Source organism: Silurus aristotelis (assembly GCF_946808225.1).
Source record: "Silurus aristotelis genome assembly, chromosome: 16".
NCBI classification, from domain to species: domain Eukaryota; kingdom Metazoa; phylum Chordata; class Actinopteri; order Siluriformes; family Siluridae; genus Silurus; species Silurus aristotelis.
This window is the reverse complement of record NC_139589.1, coordinates 10,297,965-10,315,006: the sequence shown is the minus strand read 5'-3', so window position 1 is coordinate 10,315,006 and position 17,042 is coordinate 10,297,965. Positions and strand designations below refer to the sequence as shown.

Here is a 17,042-nt window from a genome sequence, read left to right as displayed (position 1 = left end):
ATATATATATATATATATATATATATATATATATATATATATATATATATATATATATATATATATATATATATATATACAGTGAGGAAAATAAGTATTTGAACACCCTTCTATTTTGCAAGTTCCCCCACTTAGAAATCATGGAGGGGTCTGAAATTGTCATCGTAGGTGCATGTCCACTGTGAGAGACATAATCTAAAAAAAAAAATCCAGAAATCACAATATATGATTTTTAAACTATTTCTTTGTATGATACAGCTGCAAATAAGTATTTGAACACCTGTCTATCAGCTAGAATTCTGACCCTCAAAGACCTGTTAGTCTGCCTTTAAAATGTCCACCTCCACTACATTTATTATCCTAAATTAGATGCACCTGTTTGAGGTCGTTAGCTGCATAAAGACACCTGTACACCCCATACAATCAGTAAGAATCCAACTACTAACATGGCCAAGACCAAAGAGCTGTCCAAAGACACTAGAGACAAAATTGTACACCTCCACAAGGCTGGAAAGGGCTACGGGGAAATTGCCAAGCAGCTTGGTGAAAAAAGGTCCACTGTTGGAGCAATCATTAGGAAATGGAAGAAGCTAAACATGACTGTCAATCTGCCTCGGACTGGGGCTCCATGCAAGATATCACCTCGTGGGGTCTCAATGATCCTAAGGAAGGTGAGAAATCAACCCAGAACTACACGGTAGGAGCTGGTCAATGACCTGAAAAGAGCTGAGACCACCGTTTCCAAGGTTACTGTTGGTAATACACTAAGACGTCATGGTTTGAAATCATGCATGGCATGGAAGGTTCCCCTGCTTAAACCAGCATATGTCCAGGCACGTCTTAAGTTTGCCAATGACCATTTGGATGATCCAGAGGAGTCATGGGAGAAAGTCATGTGGTCAGATGCGACCAAAATAGAACTTTTGGGTCATAATTTCACTAAACGTGTTTTCGGAGGAAGAAGAATGATGAGTACCATCCTAAGAACACCATCCCTACTGTGAAGCATGGGGGTGGTAGCATCATGCTTTGGGGGTGTTTTTCTGCACATGGGACAGGTCGACTGCACTGTATTAAGGAGAGGATGACCGGGGCCATGTATTGCGAGATTTTGGGGAACAACCTCCTTCCCTCAGTTAGAGTATTGAAGATGGGTCAAGGCTGGGTCTTCCAACGTGACAATGACCCGAAGCACACAGCCAGGATAACCAAGGAGTGGCTCTGTAAGAAGCATATCAAGGTTCTGGCGTGGCCTAGCCAGTCTCCAGACCGAAACCCAATAGAGAATCTTTGGGGGGAGCTCAAACTCCGTGGTTTCTCAGCGACAGGCCAGAAATCTGACTGATCTAGAGAAGATCTGTGTGGAGGAGTGGGCCAAAATCCCTCCTGCAGTGTGTGCAAACCTGGTGAAAAACTACAGGAAACGTTTGACCTCAAACAAATGCTACTGTACCAAATATTAACATTGACTTTCTCAGGTGTTCAAATACTTATTTGCAGCTGTATCATACAAATAAATAGTTTAAAAATCATACATTGTGATTTCTGGATTTTTTTTTTTAGATTATGTCTCTCACAGTGGACATGCACCTACGATGACAATTTCAGACCACTCCATGATTTCTAAGTGGGAGAACTTGCAAAATAGCAGGGTGTTCAAATACTTATTTTCCTCACTGTATATATATATATATATACACACATACACATTTGAAATGGTTAGTAGGTTTAGAGATGAAGTAAACAATAAACTTTACAATTGATGCAAGTGTTTAATCAAATTTGTCCAAAATGCATAACTGCATTGTTTATACAGTACATCTACATTATATACATAAACTCTTCACTTTGTTTTGTTCCATTCAGTGCAGCTCAGCTTTTTTCCACTTTCCCGTCTACACAGATGTGGAATGCATTTTCAGCCCAGGTGGAATAAATCAATAGCCATTTAAAAAAAAAAAGTATATCAAGTGAATCCACATTATTAAATTCAAACCAACCTCAGGCTATCTGCAAAGCCATTAAATATGAAAGAGTATTAGTGCAGCAGTGTATTGTTCTGCAACAATGTCATTTTGATTAGATTTTGTCTATTAAATCTACTTTTCACATTTTGTAATAATCCTTTCATATAGGGTATTTACAGTTATTTCCCCATGGCTTCTTCCCTCACAGGTTTTGCTCCTCGAACCTTTTATAGTTAAAGAAAAACTAAAAAGGAAAAGAAAAGTAAAGATTTTTAAGTGGTGTACAATCTGTTGATGCTACAATCTGATTTAAAAAGCATGTTATAGTTTTTTTTCCATTTAAGCTACATTGAATGCTACAAAATATTAGCAATTGGTCTTTGTTATCAGGTTTGTTATAGTAGCTATAAACCAACCTCTATTGTTTTTCTTTTGAAATTAATTACAGTATAATTTTACTACCTACACACAAAAATCGCTATTAAATAAATTCACAAAAACAGTTAATCCATGCTTCATATTCATAAAACTGAGCTGGCTTGCTCTAGACTCATTAAAGAGCAGTACTAACAAACAAAAAATTATCAATAGTGTATACTAAAACATTTATATGCTGTAACACTATTCATTTAGTCATGAACAATTTGAAAGATCTGTCTCTTATTCAATATATAAAGTACATTTATACTGATGTAAGACTGACAATGGATTTTATGGAATGATTATGACTTTATGGCTTGATGAAGATTTTCTTTGTCCAAATTGGAGAATATTTATGACATGGCTTTAAAATGTGGTACTTCTTCTGGGACTCAGGGAGTGCAGTGTCACGGGCTATTTTTGGGGTGTGCGTGGGAGGGTGCTAAATCTCCACATCTGGAATAACCTTTTTGCGAAATACAGTAAGAAGGCCAGTGGTACTTTACCGTTTTGGATAAAGAAGTGAAGTTTTTTGATGGTTTATGAATATCGCCAGTTTGCACGCAAGTTTTGATTGCACCTCAAACACTTCAGTTCTCGTTCATCAATGTGTCAGTGTGAGTGAGATGCCTATTTATCATAATCCTTTTGATATGACAGTTATGTGGAAATGTAGGAGTTGGTTTTCCATGCTTTTTCCTGGCAGAGGCTAAACAAATGACTTTCACTCTTAAGTGCAATTATGCCACTAATTTGCTATACAACTAATAGCACTTATTTATGTTTCAATCAAAATATTCCCTTTTATTAAATCTGAAAATTCTTCTGTGACCCTCTAACAGTGGAAATCACAGGAAGTGTTCCTGACATGTAGCTCACTAATGTTTGTACTTCCTGATCACCAGCTGAAACGATCGGGGCCTGATTTAATGAAGCAGATTGAGAGAAAGTAACCCAAACAGCACTCTTAAAAAGATTTCGGAAGTATTTTGATAGCATTTATTTAAGGGTCCCCTGAACACCTTAATCAGCTATAAAAGCAAGCACATCAGAGTTAATTGCCTTATAGCCCCGGTTTGGTGCCCTTTGAGTCAGAAGGCCATGTAATTGATTTGCAATGCTTCAGTTCCTCTATGTCTGTAAGGCACCACAGAGTTCAGCGGCTCAGAGAATTCTTATTAACATTTTCACAGTTTTCTTACACAGCATCGTACAGCATGGACGGCCACTGGTTCTTTGTGTTATTACCCTTATGCAAAATGATTTCTTTACATGATAATGCATGAAATGTCTGATTGTACATGCATATGATCATGTAAGTGTGCATTTCTTTTGTGTTATGCCCTGAAATTTAATGTGAACCCCAGTAAACACTTTGGATCATTTGTGAAGAAGAATGATTTGCATTGCCCACAAATAAACATAAAAATAAATGAATTGTGAAAAAAAACATACATGAGAAAATGTAAAAACTATGTGTAAATATTAAAGGCTTAATATGGCATTGGGTAGCATTGCGCCCCCTTACAGCACTAGGGTACTGATGCTGTCCTGAGCTTAACGTCCAGTCTGTATAAGTTTCTTACGCACAAAAACAGTTGAATTAGTTATACTTAATTGCCCCAATTGTGAATAAATTTGTTTATTTATAGTGTTCTCTGATGGCTGGCACCTGATACAGTGTGTACTTCCACCTCTGGGAAAGGTTTCAGCGTGACCCTAACCAAAAAATAAACAGTTGAATATTCTATATATATTGCTTTACCTTTAGGTTTTTTCTTTTTAACATTGCTATAGCTACAGAGGTGTCAGTATTTTTAGGTCCGCGGCTGTTGAATGTCACCACTGGAAAAAATAAATCTTTCATTTATATGGCATCAAGACACAATAAACAGCTTGTGTGGTGATTTAGTGACTATGTTGAGCCTACATGCTGCAGGACTGTAAATATTGTTGAACGGATCATTTATTTCCTCCCAGAGGAGCGAGTTTTTACTCGCCTCTATGTTTAATCGAATTAACTGAACAATTCCATTTCTGTAAGTGTTTAAAAACTTGACTATTTAAGTAAAAACACAGAAAACATTTCCCACGCTCAGATGTTAAGATGCAACTAAAAACCGTGTCAATTTAAGGCTTTAACATGGCTGTAACACTGGTTGTAAGCTTGAACAGGAACAGTCACACAGAGAACTGACCCTTCTGCTTGATTTATACCCACTGACTGCCCCCAGCTGTTCAAATTGCCAGAGCCAAGACTAAGCATGCATAGCGGAATTGGCCAAATGCTATTTAGAGGGAATTTAAAACCAACCTCCATCCAACGATGAAAGGACCATACGGCTGCCAAAGATGGCAATGCTTAAAATCAAGCTTGTGCTCCAGCAGCAAGTGTTGAATTCGGTGGGAAATGCAGCAGAACGTTCCAAACTTATCAAATTAATTAGATTATTTCTCAGGCATTATGATATACATGTTTTATTCTTATTTATTTGTTTGTTTGTTTGTTTATTTATTTGATTTACCAATGTATAAATTTAATAAAATGCCACAAATATACATACTGAGAAGAGTGAAATAGACTAAAATCTATTATCTATTGTTAGGTTAAAAATTTTAAGTATTAAGGTTGAGCACTGCATTCTTTTACAATTTCTCATCGATGGCAAGTTAGACAGCTGCATTTGTAATTTCGAATGTTTTTAAACGTCCTTGACGCGCTAGTGGCTTTGTGCCATGTTTCCTCTGAATACCAAACAAGGTAAACAGAATGATTTGTTGTAACAAAAAAAACAATTTGTTGTATAATACACTATGTGTAGTCTGCACTGCTTGTCTAGTGTGCTCCTAATTTTTTTTACTATCTCCCTCCAAGGCATTTTGGGTGAAAAAGAGTAATAAAAACACAATAATCATGTTCACGTTCATTACACCATGACTGTATTTCACATGCTCATTCTCAATCGCTGCTGCTAATGTTTTACAGATGTGTCAGAGAAGCTTGACAAATGTAGATCGAAATGTAGGGAACTTTTCACTCTGTATAATCACTTGACATGTCCGACTTATAAGATGCATGAATCTACAATCTGGACTAAAAATAGATCAGCTGCAGCCTCATGACGGCACACCATCTTACCTCTGCTGATGGTTCTGTCGTGCTCGATTCCACAAAAGTCCAAACTGAATTCAGGTTAAGATATTTGTTACGTTTCTGCTATTCATGCAAAAGATACAACCTTAAATGTATGTCTTTTTTTATATTATTGCTTGTTTTTACAATTTGAGTGGGCTTGAAGGTGCTTAACTCTGCTAGCCTATTTATACCAGCCACCCCTGGAGTAGAGAGTCGGGTTTGAGTCACTCTGGAGAGAAACAAATTGCCAGAGTGCCAGATCCAACAGCCAGCAAAAATAATTCACAGCTTCATTGTGTGACCATTAAGGTCTTCAACTGAGGGGCTTCTGTTGCAAAATATTTTGTCAGGCCTTCAGTGAGAGATGAGCAGCGCTGTCTGGCACTAAGTGTGAGTCCAGGACAATGACTCATTGTGTTTGGGAAGGGAGGGAAAGTGGGCTTTTGGGGTTCGGAGAAAAGGGAAAGTGGATATTACTCTTTGAACTTCTCCAGTCTGGGTCCGTGGCCAGGCCCAGTTCACTGTGAACAAGCACGGATTATCTTCCACCTGGTGACCCGAACAAGGCTGTCGACAAGCAGCTGACAGGCCATGTCTGCACCAAACCACAGCTTGGCTGCAGAATGACATCTCCATTAAACTAACAATCATCTGGGAATTTGCCATAAAAATTGCACTGTACTGTGATGTGCCCCAACAGGTGGCTAAAAGTCTGCACATCGAGTAAATGTTAACAAATACTAGATTTTTTGGTGATCACATTGCCTCAAATAAGACAGCAATGTGTCTTAACAAGGCCTGTTCTGTATTCTTGGAAAATTCTGACCTGCATTTATATCAAATTAACAGAGCTCTCTTGTTGCACTCATGCTGTTAAACTACCACAACCCTTGAGAAAACAAACTATAACATGTAGCACAGGCCAAAATTTCAGAGGAGAGACACAAATCTGAAAAAAATCCTAAATGGTTCATTGTCCAGCCAGAACCGTTTATGTAAGAACACTTGCCTCTGGTCAGCAGCTCTCACTTTTTAATTTCTCTACCATGGTATAAACGGTTCTGTGCATACAGACATAATGTTCATATTGACCATTCACCATTGACCATGCTTCTGTTTCAGTCAAAATGAAAACTCTTTTTTTTATTACAATAAATATTACAATTTCTTTTTAGTATTAAAATTATTTAATGGGTGCATAACTAATGACAGTGATTAAAATGTGGCCTACATCAACTTTATAAAAGCATCCTGGGCCATTCTGCTTACATTCCTACTTTTACTTCTCTTTAATTACTGTACAAAGACAGTGATTGCTTTGTTTGAATCACATCCATAAGTTTCTTCTTAATACAAAGTAATATCTCCATACTTCCCCTTTGATTCAGAACTAACACATCTGTATGCGTTTACTTTCCCTTCTGTATTTTGACAAGACCACACTTTTGACTTCAGTTAAAGGCCTCTACAAAAGCTACATCTCACATGGGACAGCAAAGTTCTTCTGCCGGTATCTGGTTTTTCCACTAAAACACATTGTGTGTGTTCTGCTTTGTGTCTGGAAATAAAAGAGGTGTTGGACGTTTAGCTGATACACTGTTCCAGAGCAGAGAGGACGCTCAGAGGACTAGGACGTGCAAAGAATGTCCAGCTGATCGGGGTTTAAGTACTTCACTACCTCCTTAATGCCATCTTCACAAGTCCTGTTTCTACTGAAGTCCTTCTCCTTGTCTTTTTCCTCTTTAAACTTTCTCCATGTGTCTGAGAGAACAAAAAATATAACACACACTATAAAACAAAAATACCAGATACCAACTTGATTATTTTTTAACAACAGCATGATCTGAACTGTTTCATTCCAATTACCTAAATTACCTGTGATTACAATTGATTACATATTTTTTATTTTATCCATTTACAGTTATATTTATAAATAAACATCTTTTTCACTGAATGTTACTAGGGTCTAAAAATAGAGCATCTATTGCCATTGATTTGCAAGTTGCACAACTGATTAGTACAAGGGCATAATAGAAATCTCTTTTTTGCCTGAAAAATCACTACCTATCATTAATCAACACATGTTCACCAACCAGAACCAAGAAATAAATTGGTCTAACATTAACTAATCTACAAAGAAATGGACTGAGCTTTATGACAAGTTTGCTTAGGGACACGCAATGTAAATAGGAATTCACATTATGTCTTCACATTTTAAGCAAAAAAAAGTATTTCCATGTGTTTACTGCTGTGTCTGTTACTGCCCTGACCTGCAGGTGCCCCAAATAAACCCCAAATGTTCTACTTTACACTTTTTGCACACATACAGTGAGGAAAATAAGTATTTGAACACCCTGCTATTTTGCAAGTTCTCCCACATAGAAATCATGGAGGGGTCTGAAATTGTCATCGTAGGTGCATGTCCACTGTGAGAGACATGATCTAAAAAAAAAATCCAGAAATCACAATGTATGATTTTTTAACTATTTATTTGTATGATACAGCTGCAAATAAGTATTTGAACACCTGAGAAAGTCAATGTTAATATTTGGTACAGTAGCCTTTGTTTGCAATTACAGAGGTCAAACGTTTCCTGTAGTTTTTCACCAGGTTTGCACTCACTGCAGGAGGGATTTTGGCCCACTCCTCCACACAGATCTTCTCTAGATCAGTCAGGTTTCTGGCCTGTCACTGAGAAACACGGAGTTTGAGCTTCCTCCAAAGATTCTCTATTGGGTTTAGGTCTGGAGACTGGCTAGGCCAAGCCAGAACCTTGATATGCTTCTTACAGAGCCACTCCTTGGTTATCCTGGCTGTGTGCTTCGGGTCATTGTCATGTTGGAAGACCCAGCCTCAACCCATCTTCAATGCTCTAACTGAGGGAAGGAGGTTGTTCCCCAAAATCTCGCAATACATGGCCCCAGTCATCCTCTCCTTAATACAGTGCAGTCGCCCTGTCCCATGTGCAGAAAAACACCCCCAAAGCATGATGCTACCACCCCCATGCTTCACAGTAGGGATGGTGTTCTTGGGATGGTACTCATCATTCTTCTTCCTCCAAACACGTTTAGTGGAATTATGACCCAAAAGTTCTATTTTGGTCTCATCTGACCACATGACTTTCTCCCATGACTCCTCTGGATCATCTAAATGGTCAGTGGCAAAATTAAGACGTGCCTGGACATGTGCTGGTTTAAGCAGGGGAACCTTCCGTGCCATGCATGATTTCAAACCATGACATCTTAGTGCATTACCAACAGTAACCTTGAAAACGGTGGTCCCAGCTCTTTTCAGGTCATTGACCAGCTCCTCTCGTGTAGTTCTGGGCTGATTTCTCACCTTCCTTAGGATCATTGAGACCCCACGAGGTAAGATCTTGCATCGAGCCCCAGTCCGAGGGAGATTCACAGTCATGTTTAGCTTTTTCCATTTTTTAATTGCTCCAACAGTGGAACTTTTTTCACCAAGCTGCTTGGCAATTTCCCCGTAGCCCTTTCCAGCCTTGTGGAGGTGTACAATTTTGTCTCTAGTGTCTTTGGACAGCTCTTTGGTCTTGGCCATGTTAGTAGTTGGATTCTTACTGATTGTATGGGGTGGACAGGTGTCTTTATGCAGCTAACAACCTTAAACAGGTGCATCTAATTTAGGATAATAAATGTAGTGGAGGTGGACATTTTAAAGGCAGACTAACAGGTCTTTGAGGGTCAGAATTCTAGCTGATAGACAGGTGTTCAAATACTTATTTGCAGCTGTATCATACAAATAAATAGTTTAAATATCATATTTTGTGATTTCTGGATTTTTTTTTTAGATTATGTCTCTCACAGTGGACATGCACCTACGATGACAATTTCAGACCCCTCCATGATTTCTAAGTGGGAGAACTTGCAAAATAGCAGGGTGTTCAAATACTTATTTTCCTCACTGTATATCCAGTCCATATACATTGACTCTTATCTTTTAATGCTTTCTGTATTATATTTCAAAGTATGACATTTTGTTCACACATGAATCTACCTAATAATAAATTAACATAAGTTTATAAAGGAGAACGGTACAAAAACTCACCCTCATCCAATGTAGTCAGCAGAATATAATTCTCTGGATACTCTGTAAGGTCCTTTTTTTGAACATCACCAGTTTCCATTAAATGTAATACCCCTAGAAAAAATACAATAAAAATAATAATAATTAAAAAATAATATATATATATTTTATATACATAATATATACATATTCCAAATTAAATACATATTCCAAATTAGCTTTTTTTAGCTAGTTTTTACTGTAGACTAGAATTTAGTAAAAGAAGCAATTGTACACAATTTGCCCCTTTAGATAATAAGCCATGTAATATTCATTTGGTGTATTTATTTATTTCTGTTTTATTGCATTGCATTATTACTGCAATGTTTATGTGGCCACGTTTAAACTTTCACTGGCTTTATTTATTATCATGATTATATCCAAATGAAGACTATCCACACAAAAATAAAAGTGCAATGCAAGTTCATGTTATAAAAGTAAATACACCATTCTATCCAGGACACATTCGACAATAAAGCTCCTGTGTCGGTGTTGTAGGAGTCGCATGTGCTCTATTAAAGTTGGTGCCTTTCCAATTGTTAGCAATATCTAAAATGGAAGAAAAATGTGGCTGATTTAATCATCTTGTTAATAAAACAAGGAATATACTAAGCACCTTTGAGTATGAACATTTCATACAGCAATCAGATTTCAGTGAATGGAGATAATTTCAGAATTGTATCAGAATACAGTACAGATACAAGAAGCAAGAATGATCCAAACAGAAACTGTGTACGTCTAGCCAAATAAATATCCAAAAAAATGAAAAGCCAAAATCTTTCCTTGTTTCTGTACATGTTCTTTACATAACTGCTTTAAATTACATCACTTAGGCTCATACTCCCATTTTTAAATAAACAAGATTGTAAAATAGCAGATAAATGTAAATTATATTGCAAGTATATAACTATCTACTGTACATTACTTAGAATGCTGCTGTTAATCTCTGTTAAAACAACGTCAAATTCTGCAATACAGCCAACCCTATAACATTTCAACATTAAGCTATAGTTTGCTAGTAGGAATACAAGATGTTCACATTATTTACCGTCTACTGTTTTCCATACTTGCACCTCAATCTCTGTGGCTCCCTGTCTCTCAATGGCAATTTTCCGGACCGTGTCTTCCTCATGAGCAGCAGATGAAGATTCGACTTTATACACCAGGAGACTGTTATTGTCCTGTCCCAAATAACAATCGATTCTATTGTTTTCAGTCGTACTCTCTGTCAAATAAGATAAAAAGCACAAAGGAACATATATGACATTATATATAAAAAAGTCCAGGTACATAAACTGTAGAATTTACCAATAAAACAATGCCAGACAAAATATAAATTCTTGTGCTACCTGGGCAAATCTTACAGCATTTTCCTTCTATCTTTGTGGGGTGTTTGCATGGGTACTGGCTGGGGCAGGTGAGGCGTCTGCACTCCTGAAGGCCATCTCGGCAGGTGCACAGGATGCACTCCAGAACCTTCCCCAACACGGGGTGCCACACGTCACCATGGGAGTAAGTCTTCCCACTGTACATGCAAGCTTAGACAAACAACTGTGAGAAATTATTGGCTACAACAATATTTTGACTGCAGTATGCGCTGATTTAAAACGAAATTGCATATTCACTTATAAGTGCCATTGAAAAACCCCTACGAAATCTTAGCTGACTTGATGTGAGCTGTCTCAGCCTGGGAAAGGTTTTGTTTGCCGCTTCCAAAACAGTGAATACGAGCAGTACCACTGGCTTACAGCCTCTGAGGAGCGCTGCAAATTATGTGTATGCATTTCTGGTGAGTAGGTTGTATTTTATTTACATTTTTATGTTTTTGTCATGTTATTAGACAAATATTGGTTTTGAACTGCTCCAGATGATGTAGGTGGCACAGTTGCGGTTGTAGTGTGGAGGTTTGAAGCTTTAGTAAAATGGTATTCACCCTCCATATGCGAAATGTCTCTCTGTCTGTAATGCCACACGTTTTTACATTGCGTTTTTGTGTAGTATTGATGGTTTCTATAATTGCGACGTAATGGTGGCATTAAGAGGTGGATTAAGTCGGGTAAGTCCCCACTGAAGGCCTAGGTACCAAATGCATAGCCCACCACTGCTCATACTGAATATTGTTTTTCCAAATAATATTATATTATATATCATTCTATAGTGTACAATAAGTAACCCTGAAAAAGATACATTTTCTTTTGAGCCCAATTTCTCTCAAGGATTCTTCTGCTTTGTGCCATCTGATTGCTAATGCTAGCTATCTGGCTGATGACCCATATCCACATTTCCACTAATATCCACAAATCTTATCCACAATTCCACCTTTAAAGACACACCATCTGTGTTCTGCAATCCTAGATTTTCCAGACCCTACTGACTAATTCAGCTAAAGATCTAGTGGAGCTCACCTCTCTGGTGTTTGCGTTGTAAGAGGATCTTCACTGTGGTATCAGCCGCTCCTTTAAGGTGCAGTGTTTGTAGATTAAGCCCTCTTGGTGAGCCTCTAAGTGCGGCCGGTGTGACACGTGTGGCCCGGTTCTTCACCTGCTCTCCAGGGCACTGATCCATAGAATGCCTCTTTGGTTTGAGGAGATGAAAGAAGAGATGGGACTTTGTAAATAACTTAATGCCAAGTTCCACTTTGTAACTTAATCTATCCATCACAAGACAGCTAATATAAACAATTTTTTCTTTTTTTGGGGGGTGGGGTGGGGTCAAAATGAACTAATTTAAACATTAGTGCATTAGAAGGTCCTTGTATTTAATTTATTATGTATAAGTAATGATGCACTATGTGTAAAGAAAAAGAATATACAGTACATACTACTCCTCGGTTCAGTTGCTGTCCTCCATCGTCATATGAATTGTCAGGTGGACCCTCTGATCATGTCAGAGAAACAAGAGTCACATTGCCTCCTTAAATCTGCTTGAAAACTGCACGTGCTAATGTGCCAAATTTACAGGAAATCAAAAAATAAAACACATCACACATCCATATTCATTTCAAAACATAAAAAATATTTTACCACTGATAAGCTATATCAAAAAATCGTCGAATACACATTTATAGTGTATACCTGAAGCTAACCTGTCAGAAGGTAAAATTAATTAATTTTTTTCAGCAACAACTCTAAAAATAGTGGCAGTGATTCAATGTAATTGTTCTAATATTTTACAATTTCTTTCGGAATTTAAGGCTAAAAACATTTCGATTGTATTTAGCAAAGAGAAACTTTATCAGTGTGTGTGTGTGTGTGTGTGTGTGTGTGTGTGTGTGTGTGTGTGTGTGTGTCTGTGTGTGTGTTCGAAAAAAAGAGGCTGATAAGAGAACAACTGTTTATGCATACTAAGATGTAAGCAGGGATAGAAGCTAACTGTAAATGTTGTACATCTTATGTTACAACTATAAATGGATGAAATTAGATGTGTTACAATGAATTACTGTTAGCACATTAATAATAGTATAAGCGAAATAAAAAAATTTGGCACATGCTTTTAGGGATAAGTCATCAATGCTAGTCATTCTGCTTTGCCTCACACCACCTACACAATTCCTACACAAAAACAACCTAAGAAGAATCACCTTTGCAAACGAAGCAGCATGTATCAGGAACAGAGATGGGTGAAGAGCATGTTATGGGCTGACAGGTTTTCAGTGCACAAAAAATATTTCCACCCTTGGAGGCCAAAAAAGAAAAGAGAGACAAAAGACAATGTAAACATGCCAAAGCTGATTTAGTTTTAAGCTGAAAACTGATTTAGTCCTCGTTTTTACCACAGTACCTCCTGACTTTACTGCTATAAATCCTTAATATTTTTCAATTCCATCTAGTAAAACTCTGAAGTGCTGAAATCTACATTCACAATCTACAATTCAGATATACAGATCAATAAGCGCTCGAAACACGCATCCTAATCCATACAATTCAAGATTTCTATAGTAACAATTTGTGTACTTGTACTAGTACAACATTAGTTGCACATAGTAGTGAACATTGAACATAAATGAAATAAAAAAAAGTAATGGGAAACAATCGTATGTTTTCACCCACAAGAAAGACTTCAGTACCGCCAATTTTGCACTTTTGTGGTTTAATTATTTTGTCTTATTTACTTAACATGACAGTGAGAGAAAAAAATAATAGGCAGCTCAGGGAATAGCTGTATACTGTATAGCTATTATAACAAAAATGATAACAAGGAACAAGTTTTGTAGGACATTAAAAGTAAGAAATATCAATGCTGTAGTGTAAGAAGTGCACATTGGGAGGTGGGGTTATAGAAAAAATATTTTACATCTGGGTGGTCACAGTAATTTCGCCTTTGCCTCGGACCACCCTATTACTGAACATTATCATATAACAGTATGAAATGTTTTGTTCCACACAAACAACAGGTATCCACTAGACAAATTTTTACCTTAATTGTATCTGGCAGTGTTATAGATAGGTCACAACTTTTATGTTTAACATAAAAAATCAGTCTGCTTTTAAATATAAAACCATAAAATAAAAGGAATGTAGGAAAAAACATCATAAAACATGCAACCACTTACTGAACATGTGCACATAACACACTGGTTGGACTGTCGGGATGGGAACAGATCGTGATTAGTGAATGTCTCGCCTATTTGGTATGTAGTGCCATTGTAGTGACAGGTTTTCACAGGAGCCCTCAAACCCGCAGGGGGCCTCTGCTCATCTGTGGTAGAATACAACAGTACATAGAATATTAATAGGAAACCATCCATCCATCCATCCATCCATCCATCTATTCATTCATTCATCCATTCCTTCATCTACAGGTTATCCTTCATGTAAGCAGAAATTTAGATTACTGATTAATACAGATAAGTTTTCCTTTGCCTGAAAATCATTTCAGAGTATAAAGCATTTGAACCCAGTGTGTTTACACACCAAATTCAAAGCATTTCATACATTATAACATAAGTGTAACTTGTGACTACAGTACTAAGAAACAAACCATAAAATTATTTTGAGAGCCAGCTGAGACAAGGCGTCACATAATGTCACTATGTCACATAAATAATATTAAAGGCATTCAAACAACTCCTATAAAAATCTGTCTATGCAGCACACAACACGAGGAGAGCCTTAATACTCATATAAGCAGCATAGCTAAAAGCAGTCATCCTCAGCTAGCTAGCTATAGATAAATAGATAGGCAGATAGATAGATACATATGTATATACATACATAAATACATAAATACATACATTTACCTCATATTTATGATAATCAGCGATCATTATCTAAACTATTATTAGAAATCCAACTCTATAAGTTATTTCTCATTTTATATTTGTCTGTCTGTCTGTCTGTCTGTCTGTCTGTCTGTCTGTCTGTCTGTCTGTCTGTCTGTCTGTCTGTCTGTCTGTCTCTATATTTCTGTCTAAAATTGTTAAAACAGTTAATTTGAAGACATATCAATGGATGGATATATTGGTAGATGAACAGATGCCTGGATGGATAGATAGACTGATGGAAGAATGGATAGATTAATATTGATTAATATTGATATTTATAAATGAGCAGTACAGCTCATAGTTAGTCATGGAGTCACTATTTCTCTACACATCTTTACAGATAAACATATCCTCTCTCTCTCTCTCTCTCTCTCTCTCTCTCTCTCTCTCTCTCCCTCTCTGTGTGTGTGTGTGTGTGTGTGTGTGTGTGTGTGTGTGTCTATCGATAGATAACCAGTAGATGGATGGAACAGACAGACAGGCAAAGGGACAAATACTTTTATAGAAATCTGATTAAACATGGTCTCTTCAATTAAAAATTTTTTCTAATGTTTGTTTCACACACTGATATAGTCTATCTATCTATCTATCTATCTATCTATCTATCTATCTATCTATCTATCTGTCTGTCTGTCTGTCTGTCTGTCTGTCTGTCTGTCTGTCTGTCTGTCTGTCTGTCTGTCTGTCTGTCTATCTATCTATCTATCTATCTATCTATCTATCTATCTATCTATCTATGTTTGTCTGTCTGTGTGTGTGTGTGTGTGTGTGTGTGTGTGTGTGTGTGTGTGTGTGTGTACCTGCACATCGTGGGCAGCACTGCTGCGAGTCAGTTACAGGATTGTCACAACGCAGTGTTGGGCATTTGACCGGGTTACATTTCACATGGCCAGACTTGGAAGGGTCAGATTTGCATGTAAGTCATACAGAAAGGAAATGTACACAAATCCAACACACACACACACACACACACATATATATATATATATATATATATATATATATATATATATATATATATATATATATATATATATATATATATATATATATATACATATATACACTCTCTCTCTCCTCTCTCTCTCTCTCTCTCTCTCTCTCTCTCTCTCTCTTAAGTATCAGTGAGTACAGAACATACTTCAGTGCAGGCACAGCGCATGCAGAACATGAACCCAAACGGCTCTAGATAAGGATGCCAGCTCTCTCCGGGGCTGTAGGTTTTCTCTTTAAACGTGCAAAACACTACACAGATGACACAGAAAACAACATTACAATTACATTATCATTAGCACTGAGGATTCATTCATGAGGATTACAACCTACCTGTCAACATCTATAATAATGACCATTATAATTTAATAAGTGTGCATTGTTTGATGAACAAGTGATTAAAAAGAGCTTTATAAATATATCCCAAAATAATCCCAATCTAAGTAAATACTTACTTTTTCGGCTATGTGCTGCTTCTGTCTCACACCACACCATCCAGCGCATAGCAGCTAAAATAAACACATGCTTCAGGGATGGCATTCTTCTCTTCCTAATGTCAGATACTTCCAGTGAACAGATATACTTCACTTTTTCCTCTTCTGTACTTGGTAACTGCGACAGCATCGACTACCGGACAGACTACTGCAGTCTACTAATGCTCACCGACTTTATAGAAAAGCGCCTCCTACAGGAGAACATGTTGTTTTACACAACATAAAGAACAAGCTATAGTGTATACAATTGTTTTGTTTTTTTACCATTTAATTTGAGGCCTATTCGAATAACACCTAAAAGTTGACCTCAGTGACGAGTATTTAAGAAACTGCACATCTTCTGGTATTTTAATTATTATTTTTTATTTACACTACAATCTCTAGAATTTATAAAACCTGATGAAAGAGACCAGAGAAGTCTAGTTCAAGGCTATGGTAATGCAAATAACAACTCTACAGCAGTGGTTAGCAGAAAAGCATAATATTATGCCTTTTTCAAAGTTGTTGTAGCTCATGCACCTCAAAAGATCACATGATTATTTTCTTAAAATGGAAGGGCTACAACTATATGGATTGTACCACTGGAATCTAACAATGGGAAACTAAAGTTACATTGGCTTTGGATTTCCTAAATGTAAAAACTGTCCAAAAAAAACCCCAGAAGATGTAAAATTTGAAATCCA

The 17,042-nt window shown here is 37.0% G+C and overlaps 2 protein-coding genes across 2 annotated transcripts in view; one reads left to right on the top strand and one right to left on the bottom strand.

Annotated features, from left to right (window-relative positions):
- LOC310739200 (sialidase-3-like) overlaps window positions 1-17,042 on the top strand; it is a 161,078-nt gene that overhangs the window by 92,779 nt on the left and 51,257 nt on the right. The gene's annotated exons all lie outside the window — the stretch shown is intronic.
- On the bottom strand, window positions 1,753-16,526 carry chrdl2 (chordin-like 2). The gene is made up of 11 exons (XM_083564284.1): window positions 16,321-16,526; window positions 16,014-16,117; window positions 15,673-15,766; window positions 14,162-14,307; window positions 13,190-13,283; window positions 12,431-12,486; window positions 12,015-12,183; window positions 10,959-11,147; window positions 10,658-10,834; window positions 9,592-9,684; window positions 1,753-7,284 (listed from the first exon to the last, which is right to left on the bottom strand). Exons 1-11 carry the CDS (start codon window positions 16,487-16,489, stop codon window positions 7,151-7,153), a joined length of 1,425 nt encoding a protein of 474 aa, XP_083420410.1. The 5' UTR covers window positions 16,490-16,526; the 3' UTR covers window positions 1,753-7,150.

Coding starts and splice junctions, on each gene's coding strand:
- chrdl2 (XM_083564284.1), bottom strand. CDS start 16,489: ATGCTGTCGCAGTTACCAAGTACAGAAGAGGAAAAAGTGAAGTATATC. Junction 13,284..14,161: donor GTGTTATGTGCACATGTTCA/GTAAGTGGTTGC, acceptor TTGGCCTCCAAG/GGTGGAAATATTTTTTGTGC. Junction 9,685..10,657: donor AGTATGGAAAACAGTAGACG/GTAAATAATGTG, acceptor TATTTTTTCTAG/GGGTATTACATTTAATGGAA.